Below are 15,034 nucleotides of genomic sequence, written 5' to 3' on the forward strand. Positions count from 1 at the left end.
AAGGCTCTTGCCCTACCCCCAGGACTCCTGCCTCATCTGTTGGAGTTTTCAAAACAAAACAAACCCAACACCTAAAGGGAAAGACATTCCTCATTAGGGAAGGCTCCCCTCAAGCTGGGAGGATGCCACAGGGATCCCCCAGGTGAGTAGCGCAGGGAAGGGATGCAGCTCTGGCCAGGGAAACGTGGCTGTTGGAGCCTCTCCCCCTTGGGAAGAGAAGGGATGCACCCGTGGGGTGGGAAAGTCCTGGCTCCATCCAAGGCAACAGGCATCCCATGGGGGGAGCATCGTTGGGTCTGGAGGGTGCGTGTGTCCGGGGCGTGCGTGGCTTGTCCTGCACCATCCTGTGTCCCCACAGCTCTGGTTTGGGTGGGGAGGGCTGTCCCCCTGCCTCCCATGTGGCGGGCAGGAGGTGGCCATGGCCGAGGACATGGGTGCTCCTCGCCTTGCCGCCTGCTGCCTTCGCCCGCTCCCGGCTCTGCCACTGCAGGCTGACGTGAAAGTACACGGAGTGCCCTGCTCATGTAAATAAACCCAGCTATAAATAGAGAGGGAGAGAAGTGTGAAAACAGTGGGGAATGAATTTCATAAAACCAGCAAATTAGTCTGGAGAAACAAGGGTGTGAACCGACAGCCGTGCTCCAACCTGAGCCCATATTTCCAGTTTCTGGAGGGATGCTGCTGGGGCCCCGGCGCTGCTCTGGCTCGCAGAGGTCGTGCCAGCAGTGGGGCTGGGTCCTCCCCATCTGCCGTGGGCTCCTGATGCCTCCCGGGCTGGGCTGTGTTAGCGTGGGTGGTGTTGGTGTCCTCCCTTGGGGTTTTTTATGAGTTGTGGTTGTTTTTTTTTCCTCCCTTGAAATCATGGCAAAGCCCAGCTAAAGAGATGCAGATGATCTGGCTGGTAATGCGGGTGCCAACTGAACCAGTGTGTGCTGATGTTGGCTGGCTGGGCAAGGGAGATGGATCAACGGTGGCCTGGGGCTTGCTCTGCCATGGGCAGTGGGTGGCTGCTGGGATTGGAAGGCAGCAGGACCGGAGTGGGAATGATGGTGGCCAAGGGGCCCTGGTCTACCCACTCCACCCTGGGCTGCTGCAATCCTGACTTTCTGTGCCCACCCAGCTGCACGTGATCCGGAGATCAGCCTGAAGAGCAAAACCACCCCAGTGTTAGGGGTCGTCCTTGACCCTGCTGCCCACCTTGCAGGCGTGTGAGCCTTCAGCCCAGAGCTCGAGGTGAAGAGCTGAGTCAGGCCTGGGTTTTGCTAGGGAAGGAAACAGCCCATGGAGCTTGCTTGAGCTCGGCCTGGGGGATGCTCACGCTCCAGCCTTGTGCTGCCCACCGGCTCTTGTGCCATGCTGACGCTGGACCCTCACTCGCAGGTGGAAGGTGTGGGATGCCCCTGAGCTCCTTGAACATCCATGTCCTTGACAAGGGTTGGGTTTTCTTGCCTCCCCCGGGTACTCTCCCGACAGGGGTGCAGGGAGGACAGGGATTGCTGGGGACAATCTGGCATGTTGTGTGCGTCCCCCTCCCTGCTCTGTGAGAGCCTGTCCCCTCCTGAGTTGCTGTCATCTCAGGGGAAGTTCAGTGGCCCGTTTCTCTTGCTGGCATGCTCCCCAGGGAGTGCGCCCGGCTGCTTGCCATCTGGTATCACCAGAGGTCTTTGCAGGGAGGAGAGGTGCGCTGGGGTGGGAGACCACGGTGGGGGGGACAACAGGGCTGTCTATTTTCCATTTGACTGGGCCCTGATTCTCCCTTTTCTCCCCTCCCCCAACCCCGCTGGGTGCAGGGGCATGGGGGTGGGCAGAGCAGGACCCAGGGGGAGGTGCAGGGTGGCAAGAGGGGGTGGCATGACTGGGGCAGGGTGGTGGGGTGATGACCCTGAACCTCTGTCAGAAGCAGATATGGTGGCAGGGGTGTTGTCCTGGTCCAAGGGGTACAAGGTTGTGATGGCACTGAGCAGGTGGCAGGGGCATAACCCCTGGTGGTGCAGGGTGGTTGGTAAGGGTGGCACAGTGTTGGTGGGGTGATGTGGAGCTGGTGCAGGGGTAGAGAGGTGACCCTGCGTGGGTGCCAAGTGTCACTGGAGTGTCAGAGAGGTGGCGTCTGGCAGCAGGGCAGGTGGCAGAGCTGGGGACAGGGAGGGATGCTGAGCCAGGGGCAGGCACATCTGTGAACCGGGGAGTGATGCCAAGCTGGTGCAGGGGGCACATCTGGGGAGAAGGGGGGGGTGACACTGAGCTGGTGCAGGGGGCACATCTGGCAGCTGCAAAGCGATGCTGTGCCGCTGCGGGGGGCACACCGGAGAGCAGGAAGGTGACACCGGGCCCGGTGCGGGGGGTCACACCGGGGAGCAAGAAGGTGACACCGGGGAGCAAGAAGGTGACACCGGGCCCGGTGCGGGGGGCACATCCGGGGACCGGGGGAGCGGCGCCGAGCCGGTGCGAACGGGCACGTTGGCGGGCAGGAAGGAGCCGCCGCTGCGGGGGGAGTGCCCGTGCCGGTGCGGGCCGGCGGAGGTGACCCCGGCCGTGCCGGTGCCGGTGCCGGTGCCGTGCCGAGCGCCCGGCGCGCCGCTCCCGGCAGTGCGCATGATACTGCGGCGCAGGGGCCCCGCGCGCGCCAACCCACCTTGAAACGGGCCCGGGCCGCGCCGCCGGCCAATCGCCGCCCACTCCGCCGGGGCGCGGCCAATGGGCGGCGGGCGGGGGCGGCACCGAGCCGCTAAAGGGCGCAGGCTAGGCTGCGCCCCGCGCCGTGCGGCGGAGGCAGGTGCGGCGGCGGCGGCGGCGGCACGGGGAACGGGCGCGGGCATGGGCGCAGCGGCGGTGGTGGCGGCCGGCGGCCGGCCTTGAGCCGCCCCTCCGGCCCGGCCAGCCCCGCGGCGGCACGGGGAACCCTGCCCCGGCCCGGCCAGCCCCGCCCCGCCCCGGCCGGGCCGCCCGGCGGGCGGAAGATGCTGCGCACCGGGGGCCGGTAGTACTATGATTTGGTATGTGGCCGCTTTGGTAGCAGGTGTGCTCGGCGCCCGCGGGCTGCCCGTTCAAGGTGAGTGCGGCCGCGGGGACACCTCCTCCGGCATGCTCCCGGGGCGCTCCGCCGGGCTCTCCGGGGCGGCGGCGGGGCCGCCTCTGCATCCCCCCCCCCCTCCCTCCTTTCCCCCGGCGGCGGGGGGAGGTGATGTGCATGCACCGCGGGCGCGTACCGGGCTGGGGCGGCTGCACCGGGAGGGTTGTGTGGGGGGGCAGCGCGTCCCGGAGCTTGCCCCCGGCAGCGGGGGATGGCGCCCCGGGGGTGCGGCGCGCTGCGGCTCTGGAGGGGGGGTTGCGGCCAGCGGTGCGGGGGTCCGAGCGCTGCCCGTGTCCCCGGGCGCTGCCGCTGCGACGAGGCGCTGCCTGTTCCCTCACGCCCCGCTGTCGAGGGGCAGCCGCGGCCGCCCGGCGCATCCTCCCCAGGAGCTCCGGGCGCGGTGTTGGGGGGGGTTTGCAGTGACCTCCCGGAGGGCAGCGGCTGCGAGTCGGGAAGTTCGGGAGGCGGGAGCTGGCAGCGGGCTTCCCGGCGCTGGGGTGCGGCGGGTCCTCCCCCTCTGTCCGGGTCTCCGCTCGGGGGCTGGGAAATTCCCTCTGGGAGAAGGCGACGGGTGCTGGGGATGCGCCTGGATAGGGCGCGGGGGGGGTAGGATGCGGGCAGTATGGCCCTTGGCAGGGGCCGGGCAGCGTTTCTCACCCCTCCCCATTCCTCCTCTTCTCCCAGCCGGGGGCAGCGGCAGGCAGCAGCTCCCGCGGCGTTTGCCCTTCCCTGCAAGGGTAGCCCGTCTGGGCAAGGAGAAACGCGGAAGGGCTTCGGCGCCTTCCCCTGCAGTGCTGCGGGTCTGGGGGTGACTTTGCTCCCCCCTTTCCCCGGGGGAGGCTGCTCTCCTTCCCCCTCCCCTCCACTGCAGGCTGCGCCTGGGGTAAACTGAGGCACAGGGTTGTCCAAGGTCAGGAGGGAGACAGCAGTAGGGAATAATCCTGATTTTCCTGCTCCGGCTCCTTTTCCTTCGGCTGCCAGCCCTCTCCCTCCCTCCCCGCCAGCCATCCCTGCAGGTAGAAGGGGAGCTGCCTGCCGCTGCTGCGGCATCGGCTCCCGTCTCTGCCACCGCTGGTGCCGCGCTGGGCACGGGGTGCTCCCGGCGCTCCCCAACCAAGGCGGAACCCGGGAGCTGCGCCCTGGGATGTCACCGAGCCCCGGCCGCGGGGATGCGCTGCCGATGCCTGGCTGGCGGCCACCGCCGCTCCCGCCCCGCGGCGCGGGGGAACACCGACCGCCTCGGCGGCTGCGGGCGGGCTGGGAGGGGGCACCTCAACCCCCACCCCTGCATCACCGCGCTCCTCGAGCGCGTGGGGTACGATCTGCGCCCCGCGGCATCCCTAATCCGCGGAGACGGGGGTGGGAGGGGAGTGGGAGGGATGTCGGGCCGGGGTTACCCTTCTTGGGGCGATGGAGCCCCTCTCGCTGCCTGCCTGAGCCGCATCCTGCGGCGAGGCGGTGCTCTGCAGCAGCGGCTGTGGAGGGACCCTCTGCCTCGGAGGGGAGCAGCCAATTCAGCTCCCGGCACCTCGCCAACGCCCCGGACCCGCTGGGATGGGGCCGCGGAACTGGTGCCAGAGCGGGTGGGTACCAGGGACCCCGGGTGCGGGGGTGCTGCGCGTACGGAGCGGCGCGTACGTGATGAATGAGCGCGCCGTGAGTAATGCGTGGGTGGGCGCCGGGCGTAGCGGGTGAGGGGGCGCTGCGGGCCGGCACGGCCCCCGCGGGAGGGCTGCGTGGGGACGGGGAGCCCGTGGGATTCACCCCCCGGATGCAGCGGGGCTGTGGGCCTGGCACTGTCCCCTCCTGTCACCTCGCATCACTCTGGAGCAGAGCTGGGGCTTGCCATGCTCTGGTGCCCTTGCCAGGGCTCTTCCCCTGGCAGCGGCCTTCCTCCTCACACTGCCTCCTCATCCTCATCCTCCTCCTCCTTGCAGAGCCAGCGGTGCTGGCACTGGGCAGCCCTCTTGCCCAGCTCTCCAAGGGCTTTCCAGGCGTTAATCGGCTCAGAGAGGGAAGGAAGGCGCGTTATCCCCTCTTACGGCGTGGGGGAGGAGAGCCAGGACGTGACCGCGCCGGGAGTGGGTGTCGGAGGAGGGATCCGGCCTCCTGGCGTTCCCGGCAGCGCCGTGACGCTGAGGGGCTTTTCCACCCTCTCCCACGGGCGTGACGCGGCGCCGCACAGCGAGCAGGGATGCTCACGGATCCGGCAGGCGCGGTTTGCCCAGGGAGGATTTGGCTTCGCCAGCCCCAGGCGAGGGATCCTGTCGGAGAGGTGTCATCGTCCCAACACCGCGGCAGGTGATGCATGCGGCGCTGACCAGGGCGGCTCGCTGTGGCAGCGTGAGCGCTGCATCTCCCCTGCCAGCTCCCGGTTGCATGTGAGGTTGGGTGCTGCTCTGGCCGTGGAGGGGTTTGGACCGGCAACCGCTGGTTTTGGCACATGCGGCTTTGGCCCAGCTCCCCTCTGGCGAGGGGATGGTTTGGCACTGGGAGCGGCCAAGGGGGTTGGCCCAGCTCCCTTTTCCATCCTTCCCTGGAGGATTTCTGCTCCCCTGGACCTGTTGGATGGGAGTGTGAGGGATAGGGAGGGATATGCGTGTCTCTGTGGTTGGCTTGCCCTGCCCAAGGGCTTTCGTGGTGATGTTTTCCCGGCTCTGTTGCCTTTTTGACTTGGGAGATGCGGCTTCGTTGGTGCTGGGTGGAGCCTGTGAGTTCCTCTCCGGAGCTGCAGCAGGATGGGTTAGCTGCTGTTCACCTCCAGCTGCAGCTTCATGCTGGAAGAGAAGCCCCTGCAGATGGGCGAGCAGCGTGTCCGGCACCGTGCTGATGGAGAGGAGTCCTTCCCGTTCCCTTCCCTTGCAGTAGGCATCTCCCGAGCTGGGGGCTCCGAGCGACCAGCTGGCCTTTGGAAAAACAGCTCCCTTCCACCCGCAGCACAACGGAGAGGCTGGCGTTGGTGGGAGGGCTGCCTGAGCCAGGAACGCCGTGATTCAGGAGCTGCTGGCGGGCAGCTCGGAGCGCTGCCTGCATCCCAGTTACCAGCCGGAGGGATGTAGAAGCATTGGGGTGACAGGCGCTGCTCTGTCTGCAGCTGTGCTGCGGGTCTGGGTGTGCTGGGTTGGCTTGGAGGTGTGGAGGGGTTCCGGCACCCTGTCGGTGTTCTCTGGGTGCGGGAGGTCTCCCCTGGGAGCAGTTTTGGCTCTGGCCTCTCTCATGCTGTGGCTGCTCGCTCGGCCCCGCAGCGTGCAGAGGGAGCTGGTGGGGAGCGCGCAGGTAGTTGCTGGTCGTTGCTGGGAGATGATGGCTCCCGTGAGGCGGCTGCTGTGCGGCACGTGGGGATGCTCTGTGCTGGGCTGGTGGCGTTTAGAAGGGAGGGGGTGCCAGGAAGGGGGAGGGGGACTGCGGGGAAGTCGTTTCCTCGCATGCTTGCTTCATTCCTGTGCCTGTCTGAGCACTGACCTGCACACACGGAGCTGCCGCCTGGCCTGGTCCTACCTGTATCACTGTGGTGGGCAGGGGGCTGCTGTGGGGCAGCACTCCCGGTGGGCGCTCTCCCCTTGGGGGGGGGCAGGGCAGCTGCCCACCTACCTGGAGAAGGTGTGGGTGATCCTGGGGGACACCCGTTGTTTGAAGTCACCGTGAGTGGGGTTCTGAGCCACCTCTCACAGCTAATCCTGCTGCTCTGCTGGCCCCGAATGACCTTGAGGCATGTCACTTGACCTGCGCGTCTCCCTCCATCCATCTGGAAAATCGGGTTTAAAATGCAGGAATCGTGCTGAAAGCCCAGATGCTGCTTTCTAGCTGGGGGAGGGGGTGAGGGCTGCGCTCCTGCTCCTGGTACCCTGGGGCTGCCCCTCGCTAGGGGATGGGCCGATGCTCCTGGGCCTGTGGGTATCCATGGGTAGGAAAGGTGGGGGGGACCAAGCTTGCAATTGGGGGGGATGCAGTCCCACTGTAGTGGGATGCGAGCTGTGGAGGGCATCATGCGCTGGGTCAGTCCCCCACCGCGGGTGGTGGTTGCTGCCCTCCTTGTTCCGTGGCGCTGGCTGCCTGCTGTCCTTCCCTGCCGGCCTCCATATGCTGCGCTGGTGGCCTTGTCCTCAGAGATCCCCGCCACATCCCGCCTCCGCTGATGGGAGCGGGATGTGTCAGAGCAGATCTCGTCTCTGCTCAGCAAGGAGGAGAGGTCCACAGGCTCGGAGCCTCATGCCTGCTCCCTCGGCTGTCCACACAGTGGGATGGGGATAGGGACAAGCGCCTGTGGTGGGGGGAAGGTCCAGATGGGATCCCCTTCTCTGACCTGGGGGCGTGGTATTTGCTGGCCAGGGCTATGTGCCTCACCTCTTGGCCACATCATCAGTGTCTATCCCTGCTGCAGCCCCGTTTCCCTTGGAGACCCACTCTGCTGTGGCCGCATCCTCCTCATGATGCTTCTGCGGGGGGTGGGGGGGCGGGAGGGGGTGTCCTGCCTCAGCAGGGGCACCTGAGGTGCTGGACACACCCAGCTTCACAGAGTCCTGTGTCTCAGCCCATGTCTCCTTTCTTGGGATGGGAGGAACTGGGTGCCCAGTCCCTGGTGAGGGTCTTCCCAGCCTCAGCATCGCCATCCTGGGGAGCCCCGCGGTGGCACCGTCTCTACGCAGCGGCAGCCTCCCCTCCTCTCCCTTTGGGATGCTGTTCAACTCCACCTCCGCATCTTGTATTCTTGCCTCCTGGCACGCGGCGTGCTTTTATTTTTCCTGGATCTGCTTGGATGACGAAGCCTGTTGATTGCTTGTTTTTCTTTACGAGGCATCCCTCAGCTTCACGTGAGCTCCCACACCCAGGGGGGCATTTGGGGCTTGCAGCCCCACTGCAGCTCCCTGATGCCGACCCCATTTCCCAGCCACGGGCCGAGCCTTGGAACCCCCTGAACTTGGCTAGGGACATCAGGAGGGTTTAAAAATACCCTGTCTGTTGGTGCTCTGTTTCTTCTGGCGTGTGCAGGTTGTTTTCCAGCATTTCCCCACGAATGTGGGGGTGAGAAACGCTGCTTTTAATTGAGAGCTGCAGCCTGTGTCGCGCGCGTGCCTTCGGTGGATGGGGCTTTTGGGAGGAGAATATGGGAGCACGGGATTAGTCGGATGGGCATCTGGGGAGACACGGAGCTGGGGAAGAAGGGGGTCTATTGAAACATCTCCCTGCCATGTTCCAGAAGCGGGGTCGGGGAGGGTCTGGGGGCCGGTGGCGAGGCGGGTGGCAGCTGGGGAGAGCCGGGGGCCGGTTAGGCGCCCTGGCTGCTGGTCGGCTGTCCGCATGGGGAGGTGATGCTCAGCCGTGCGTGCGATTCCCCACTGGCCTCGCGATCAGACACTGGCACTGCGAGCTGCCAGGCCTGACCTATTTTCCCTCTGCCCGGGTGACCCTGGCCAGGCGTGGGTCCGGCGGAGCGGCTGGCTTGTCCCCTCCCCGGGGACGTCACCCACTGGCTCAGTCTGGGAGTCCTGGCGTTGGGCTGGCTCTGTGACTGCCTGGTGCCCATCCCTAGAGCATCTCGGCAGCCTCTTGTGCGGCACTCTCCTCCAGCATCCCAGGCTCCCTTTGGGAGCTGCAGGCTGAGATCCCACCTTGGTACCCTGGGAGCTGGGGCAGGCAGGGGGCTCAGGAGGGGCTGGGGCTGTTGCCCCCCACTCTGTTCTCTGCTGCTGGAGGGGGGGAAGCAGGAGCATCCCTTTGAAGGCGGCGAGGTGCTGGGACCCGCTCGGGTGAGGCGGCTGGGGAAGCGCGTGTCCTTGGATGCTCTTGAGCTGCACGTGACAGCTGCTGTCCCCGTTCGGCGCAGGGGGGCCGTGGGCAGGGACGGGGGGGTTCCCAGCCCCGCAGCACAGCGCAGCCCACCCGCGTGGGGTCGGGATGGGGCCTGGCAGCTCCATGCTGGGGGGGTAGGGAGGCAGGGGGGGCTGACACGGCCCCTGCTGACAGGGTGCGAATGCCTGAGCTCATCGGTGATGCAGCGATAACGAGACCCAGCGAGGTGCAAGAGGGTGGGAGGGGCAGGAGCAGGGTGCACGCGTGTGCACGCTTACTGCATGTGTGTGCACAGCCATCACCCTGCCTGGATGGGGTCTGGGTGGGTGCGTGGCACCCCCTGTAGCAGGGTGGGTGCTGGCAGCCGTGCAGCCGGTGCTCCTTGTTGCAGGTGGCTTAGAGCTTCTCTTGCACCCTGGGGTTGCTGTCCCTGCGGCTGCCTGCCAGCGCTCCCAGTCCCGCAGCCGCCATCCGGCCTTGGCGCAGGGCAGGGAGTGGGTTTTGTCTGTGGCCAGAGCTGCTGGCAGAGCTGGCTCTGCCTGCTGCCCACCCGGCTCCCCTCCCCAGGGGGGCACTTGGCCGCAGCACCCGTGGGGTGGCATGGCGCGGGCCTCTCGCTGCTTGTGCTGGAGCCAAAAATAGCCGGTGATGCTCGGCTCCCGCGGCGGGGAAGCGGTGATGTCACTCGCCGCCAATCACCGGCGGCCCTGAGGAGCAGCGCGGAGGAGTGGGAACGTGCTTCCCCGAGCATCCCTCCCCGAGCATCCCTCCCCGAGCATCCCCCCTGGAGCAGGCGGTGCCCGTGCTCACTGGGAAAAGAGGGACCTTTCCTCGATAGGAAGGGAGAGGTGGGGCAGAACCCCGTGCCTGCGGTTTTGGGGAGCCCCCTTGGCTCTCCCCCTCCCCCCCAGCCCTGGGTTTCCCTCTCCCTTTCTGAAAGCCGTGCTGAAGATGCAGCTTTGCTGCTGATGGTGAGAGCAGGATGACGACAGGCTGCAGCTGAGTGGGGCGGTGCAGCCAGGGTGGAGCGGTGCCTTCGTTTGAGGCTGAGACCAAAGCCGTGGTTAATTACCCCCGTCCCTGGAGCCAGGCAGGAGGAGCAGGGTGCCAGACCCGATGCGCAGGTCGCAGCCGGGTTTCAGGCCTGGGGCTCCTGGGGACAACACCTAAGGACAAGCAGGCTCATCTGGAGCATCACTGCTCTGGGAGCTTGACCCACCCTGGGATGGCTCCCATAGGAAAGCTGCATTCTGGGGTCCCCTGCTATGAGAACAGTGGGGTCCCCAAAACCCCCATGGGGTCACTGGGCACCACCCTTGCCCAGTGCAGTGGGTGGGAGGCCATCCTGGAGAAAGCAGGTACTTGATGGTTGCCATCCTGAGTCCTGAGGTGACCTTGTAGCTGGGGCAGGGAAGGGGGTGGCTTGAGAAACCGCCCCCCTTAGTTTGAGGGTGCAGATGCTCCTGGCAGAGCTGGATGGCTGAGGATGGGAACAGCTTCTGCTGTGGCTTTCCCAGGGGTCCCAGTCCTCCAGCTGTCACTGATGCTGAGGTCCAGTGGCAGGAGCACCCACCATTTCTTCCTCCCTCCCTTCCCCCTCGCAGGTGCCCTTGGCTCGAGGGAGGAGCCCGAGTTCGTGACCGCTCGCGCTGGCGAGAGCGTGATCCTGGGATGCGACGTGATCCACCCGCTCACCGGGCAACCTCCTCCCTATGTCGTGGAGTGGTTCAAGTTCGGCGTCCCCATCCCCATCTTCATCAAGTTTGGGTTTTACCCTCCCCATGTCGACCCGGAGTATGCCGGTGAGTCGGGGGGTGGGAGGGCACAGGGGTGCGATGGGGATGCGCCAGGTCCCGGCTGCAGCGCAGCCTGGGACACGCGGCTCCGCTGTCAGAAGCCACACGGGCTCTGTGCTCGTCACTGGCTTTCCACCCGGTTGGTTTTAATTAAGCAGCAGTGCTCAGAAGCCAGCTGGGCTGCGTGGGACGGGAGCGAGCGAGGCAGAGAAACCCGGGGTGATGCATGGTGGCAGCAGCGGCGGCTGCTGCTGCGCCCTGGAGCTGCTGTGGGTCTGGGGGGAATGATGGGAGGACAGTGGGGAGGGGTCTGGGGCCACATGCTGGGTGGAGGTGGCAGGTTGGAGCTGCAGAGTCAATGTGCCTGCTCGGTGGCATGTCACCTACTCCACATGGCTGGTGTCTTCTGCTGGGGCTGGGGACCAGCCCCGGGTGGAGAAACAGGCCTGTTTCCATACACCATGCTCTGGGGAACACCATCCTGAGGAGCTGCCCTGGGTCTTGCCCTGCTTCCAGGCTCTGCAAGGCTTCCTCTGCCCAAACTGCTCCCCTGGGAGATCCTGTGGCAGAGGATGCCAGCGCCTGAGCCTGGGATGAGCCCTGCCAAGCTCAGCTCGTGCCTGAGCCATGCCAGAGCCCACTGGGCTGAAGGTTCAGGCCACTCTCCTGTGGGTCTGGTTTCCCTGTCTGTGTGCTGGGTCAGCCTGGGACCACCCTGCGATTTGGGGCTGGCCTGGCACAGCCGGGGGGGTGAGGGGGCATCGCGTGGGGCAGGGACCACCAAGCCGATGGCTGCCATCTCCCCCCAGGCCGGGCCAGCCTGCACGACAAGGCGTCGCTGCGCATTGAGCAGGTCCGCTCCGAGGACCAGGGCTGGTACGAGTGCAAAGTGCTCATGCTGGACCAGCAGTACGACACCTTCCACAACGGCAGCTGGGTCCACCTCACGGTCAATGGTGAGCGGGGCAGGGCAGGCGGCAGCGCCGTGGGGCTGGGGCATCGCCGTGGGGCTGCGTCCCATGCTGGTTTCCCTTTGATTCCTGATGCTGCCTGTGCCTTGCAGACAGGCGAGCCCAAAGCCAGCCGGGCGGCCCGCTCCAGCCAGGGCGGCACTTGAAAAGGGGACAGACTTTTATTAGGGATCCCATGGCTTAATTACCTGGAGCTCGTTTAAAGGAGAGACATCAAGGAGCGGGGCTGGGGACGAAGCTCCTCTTCAGAGGCAGATCAGGAAATCAAATCTTTGTTTTCTGGAAACAGGTTTACCCGAACTGCTCTTTCATTTCATTAAGGCTGCCCATTAAGCTAATGAGCAGGACCCGTCGCTCTCCCTGTCCTCAGCCTGTGCCCCTCCTGCTGCAGCAGGGTGGTCAGAGTGGGGACATGGGCACCGGCAGCAGCTCCTTGCTGGTCTTGCCTGACCTTGAGCAATTAATCCAACCTTTCGGGGGTGGGGGGATGCACATCATGGCACGGCTGGGCTGCGGCGCGGAGCAGAGCCGCCTAATTGAGCCCAATTAGTGTGCAGGAGCTTTGCAGGCCAGGCCGTGTGGCACAGCATCCCTGTCCCTGCCTGCTGTCTCCTTTCCTTTCTCCCTGCCTGCTAACGAGCTCCCAGGGCTTGGGAAGGAGGGCGAGCGGGGAGGAGGATGAGGAGGGATGGTGCCTGCTGCATCTCCGCCACATGCACAGACCCATCGCATCCCAAGTCCTGACCCCCTTTACAGAATGGGGTGCTTCTGGGGTGTTTGTGCAGCGTGGGGCCACGCTGGGGCTTAATAACAAAATACTACCAGTGCTCCTCTGGGCCGAGGGATCGCTTTCAGAGGGCAGGCTGCAGCTCTCCCCCAGCGCCTTGCAACGCTTAATTTTCCTAGGGGAAAATAAGAATCATTTGGGGAGGAACGAAGTGTAATTCTTTCCCCCCACCCCCACCTCGCCCTGAGCAGATTAAATTGGCAACCTGTCTGCCTGGAAAGTGGGCTTTAACAACCGCTGGTGACGAGGGGCGGGCTGTAATCCCGCCAGCCCCTGTGATGGGAAGGAGCCTTGTGCTCTGCACTGCGGTGTTTTCCCCTGTTCTGACAATAGCCGGTTTATGTGCATCAGGGTTGAGGGGGGGGGACTGTGGTGGTTCAGGCAACAGGGACACACGTGGTGCTGAGCCCTGGAGCTGGCTGGAGGGAGAGGGGATGGGGCTGGGGGTCAGTGTGGCGGGGAGGGGTTGCCCTCGGTCACAGCTCCTCTGACAACCACTGTTGGTCTTCCCAGCGCTGGTGGTCCCAGCCCTCCCCCTGCAGCATGTGTTTGCCCCCCTCCCATCACTTGCAGGCAGCAGCCTCCCCTCTGTCCCCTGTCCGCGCCCCTCACCTAGACCCACAGCATCCCCGGGTGAAACAGGGAGTGGGGGGGTCACAGTGCTCTCCCCTGCCCCGCAGCACCCCCCACCTTCACGGAGACACCGCCGCAGTACGTCGAGGCGAAGGAAGGCAGCAGCGTCACCTTGACCTGCATGGCGTTCGGGAACCCCAAGCCCATCGTCACCTGGCTGAAGGAGGGAGAACTTCTGGGTGCCAACAGCAAGTACCAGGTAGGTGGATGGCAGGGGGGGCTGCCTGTGGGGGTTCCTGGCTGCCTCACTGGCAGGAACTGTTATCGATGGGACCGTTATCGATGGGACTGTTACCAATGGGACCGCGGTGGCGGCAGCTCGGCTGTGCCTGGAGCTGGGTGTGCTTTCTCAGCATTTCTCCTCAGAATGCCCATCCCCCCCTCTGCACATCTCTGCTGAGCAGCAGCATCCTCTAATGCTGCCAGCCCTCCGGCACAGGCTAGAGCCTGCCCCCCCCCGCAGCGTGTTTAGGGCAACCCTCTTCCCTGCTGCTCCCTGGGGACCTGTCCTGGGGGCCAGTTGCTGTGCCACATTCCATGAATGCATGGTGGGCTGCAGGGGTGTCCCTAGGCAGGGGGAGATGCAATGGGGATGGGGTTGGGGTGGGGGAGTTGGGCAGGGAGGGCTTTGCCCCCCTCCCAGGACCCTTTTCGCATCCCGGAAGCTCTTGGGTAGAGATTCCCCCCTGAGCTGTAATTGGTAAATCAGGCATTGGAATCGGCACAGGCACTAATGAGAGTAATTAGGAATCATTTGTTACTAATTGAAATAGAAGGATGAGGCAGAATGAGGTGGGGGGTGGAGGCGGGGTGGGGGGGGGGTTGGAGGGTGGAGGCAAGCCTGGCTGGGAGCAGGGCTCCCTGCTTGCAGTGGGGCTGCCACTCCCAGGGTGAGGGTCCCTCGCCCATCCTTCCTCTGCTGCGGCCCCAAGGAGGGATTCGGCCCTGCAAGGGGAATGGGGGCTGAGCTGGGGTCTCCTCCTGCCCCACCTGGGCGGTGGAGCTGGTCCCTGGGGAGAGGGGAATGCTCCGGGGAGGCATCTTGTTCTGTGTGGAACTCTGATGGTGCTGGGGTGCTGGGCAGGAGTGGTTTGGAGCCACGGGAGATGAATGCCTTGTGAGGGTTATTTATTTTATGTGATGCTTCTGGGTTTGGTTGGGTTCTCCCCCTCCCCCCCTTCCCCTTGGCGTCGAGCAGCAGCGCGTGTGTTGGTTTATTAATATCCCGAGTCTCTTGGAGTGGGGAAACCCGTTTCTCATCCGGCCCCGAGAGCACCGGCAGCTCCTGCGCCGTGGGAAGCAGAGAGGATGGATGGGGGGGATGCCCCGAGCCAGGGCGCTTCCCCCGTGGGGGGTCCCTGCCTGTGCTCCAGGGTCTTCCCTTGTCCCCAGGTGAGCGACGGGAGCCTGACCGTGCTCTCTGTCAGCCGGGAGGACAGGGGTGCGTACACGTGCCGGGCGTACAGCATCCAGGGGGAGGCTGTGCACACCACACGCCTGCTCGTCCAAGGTGAGAACTTCCAGACCTCCTCCTGCTCTGCCCCAGCCCCTGGCATCGCTGGGAGGGGGCTCCATGGGGAAAGCTCTGGATCGCAGGGTCGGCTGCCCCATGGCTCCTCATCCTCTTTGTGAGGCAGGAGAACCCACTAATTGGGGCACAGCAGTGGCTGTAGTGAAGCGGCTGGGGCCCAGTGGCAGCTCGGTTTTGTTGGGGAAGCGGGGAAAAGATTGAGGTTGTCACAAAGCGCCTCGTCAGCCGGCGGTGATGTGTGGCAGGCCCCCTGCTCCTCGCTCCCTCCTTTATTAAATAAATCTTTAATTAGGTCAGCAGCTACCGGCAGAGAGAGCGGAGCGCAGGGTGTCCTCTGCTCCGCTTTGGCCGTGGCTGCGGGTGCTCGCTGCTGGCTCCTGGTGCTTTGCTGTTTGCCCCCCCCCCACACGCACCGGGTTGTTCCCACAGGCGATGGGATCCTGGAAGAGTGTTTGG

General features: G+C 65.2%; 1 protein-coding gene across 1 annotated transcript in view; it reads left to right on the forward strand.

Annotated features, from left to right (window-relative positions):
- Window positions 1-2,985: 2,985 nt before the first annotated feature.
- The window catches only part of IGSF9B (immunoglobulin superfamily member 9B), a gene marked incomplete at both ends in the record, with an annotated part of 37,212 nt that continues 25,163 nt past the window's right edge, over window positions 2,986-15,034 (forward strand). Inside the window, 5 exons of the mRNA XM_084274899.1 lie at window positions 2,986-3,049; window positions 10,465-10,662; window positions 11,466-11,612; window positions 13,095-13,246; window positions 14,440-14,557. Of these exons, the coding sequence (XP_084131025.1) occupies window positions 2,986-3,049; window positions 10,465-10,662; window positions 11,466-11,612; window positions 13,095-13,246; window positions 14,440-14,557 (679 nt within the window). The remainder of the gene's footprint in view (window positions 3,050-10,464; window positions 10,663-11,465; window positions 11,613-13,094; window positions 13,247-14,439; window positions 14,558-15,034) is intronic.

Source organism: Gallinula chloropus (assembly GCF_964237585.1).
Source record: "Gallinula chloropus genome assembly, chromosome: 24".
NCBI lineage: Eukaryota > Metazoa > Chordata > Aves > Gruiformes > Rallidae > Gallinula > Gallinula chloropus.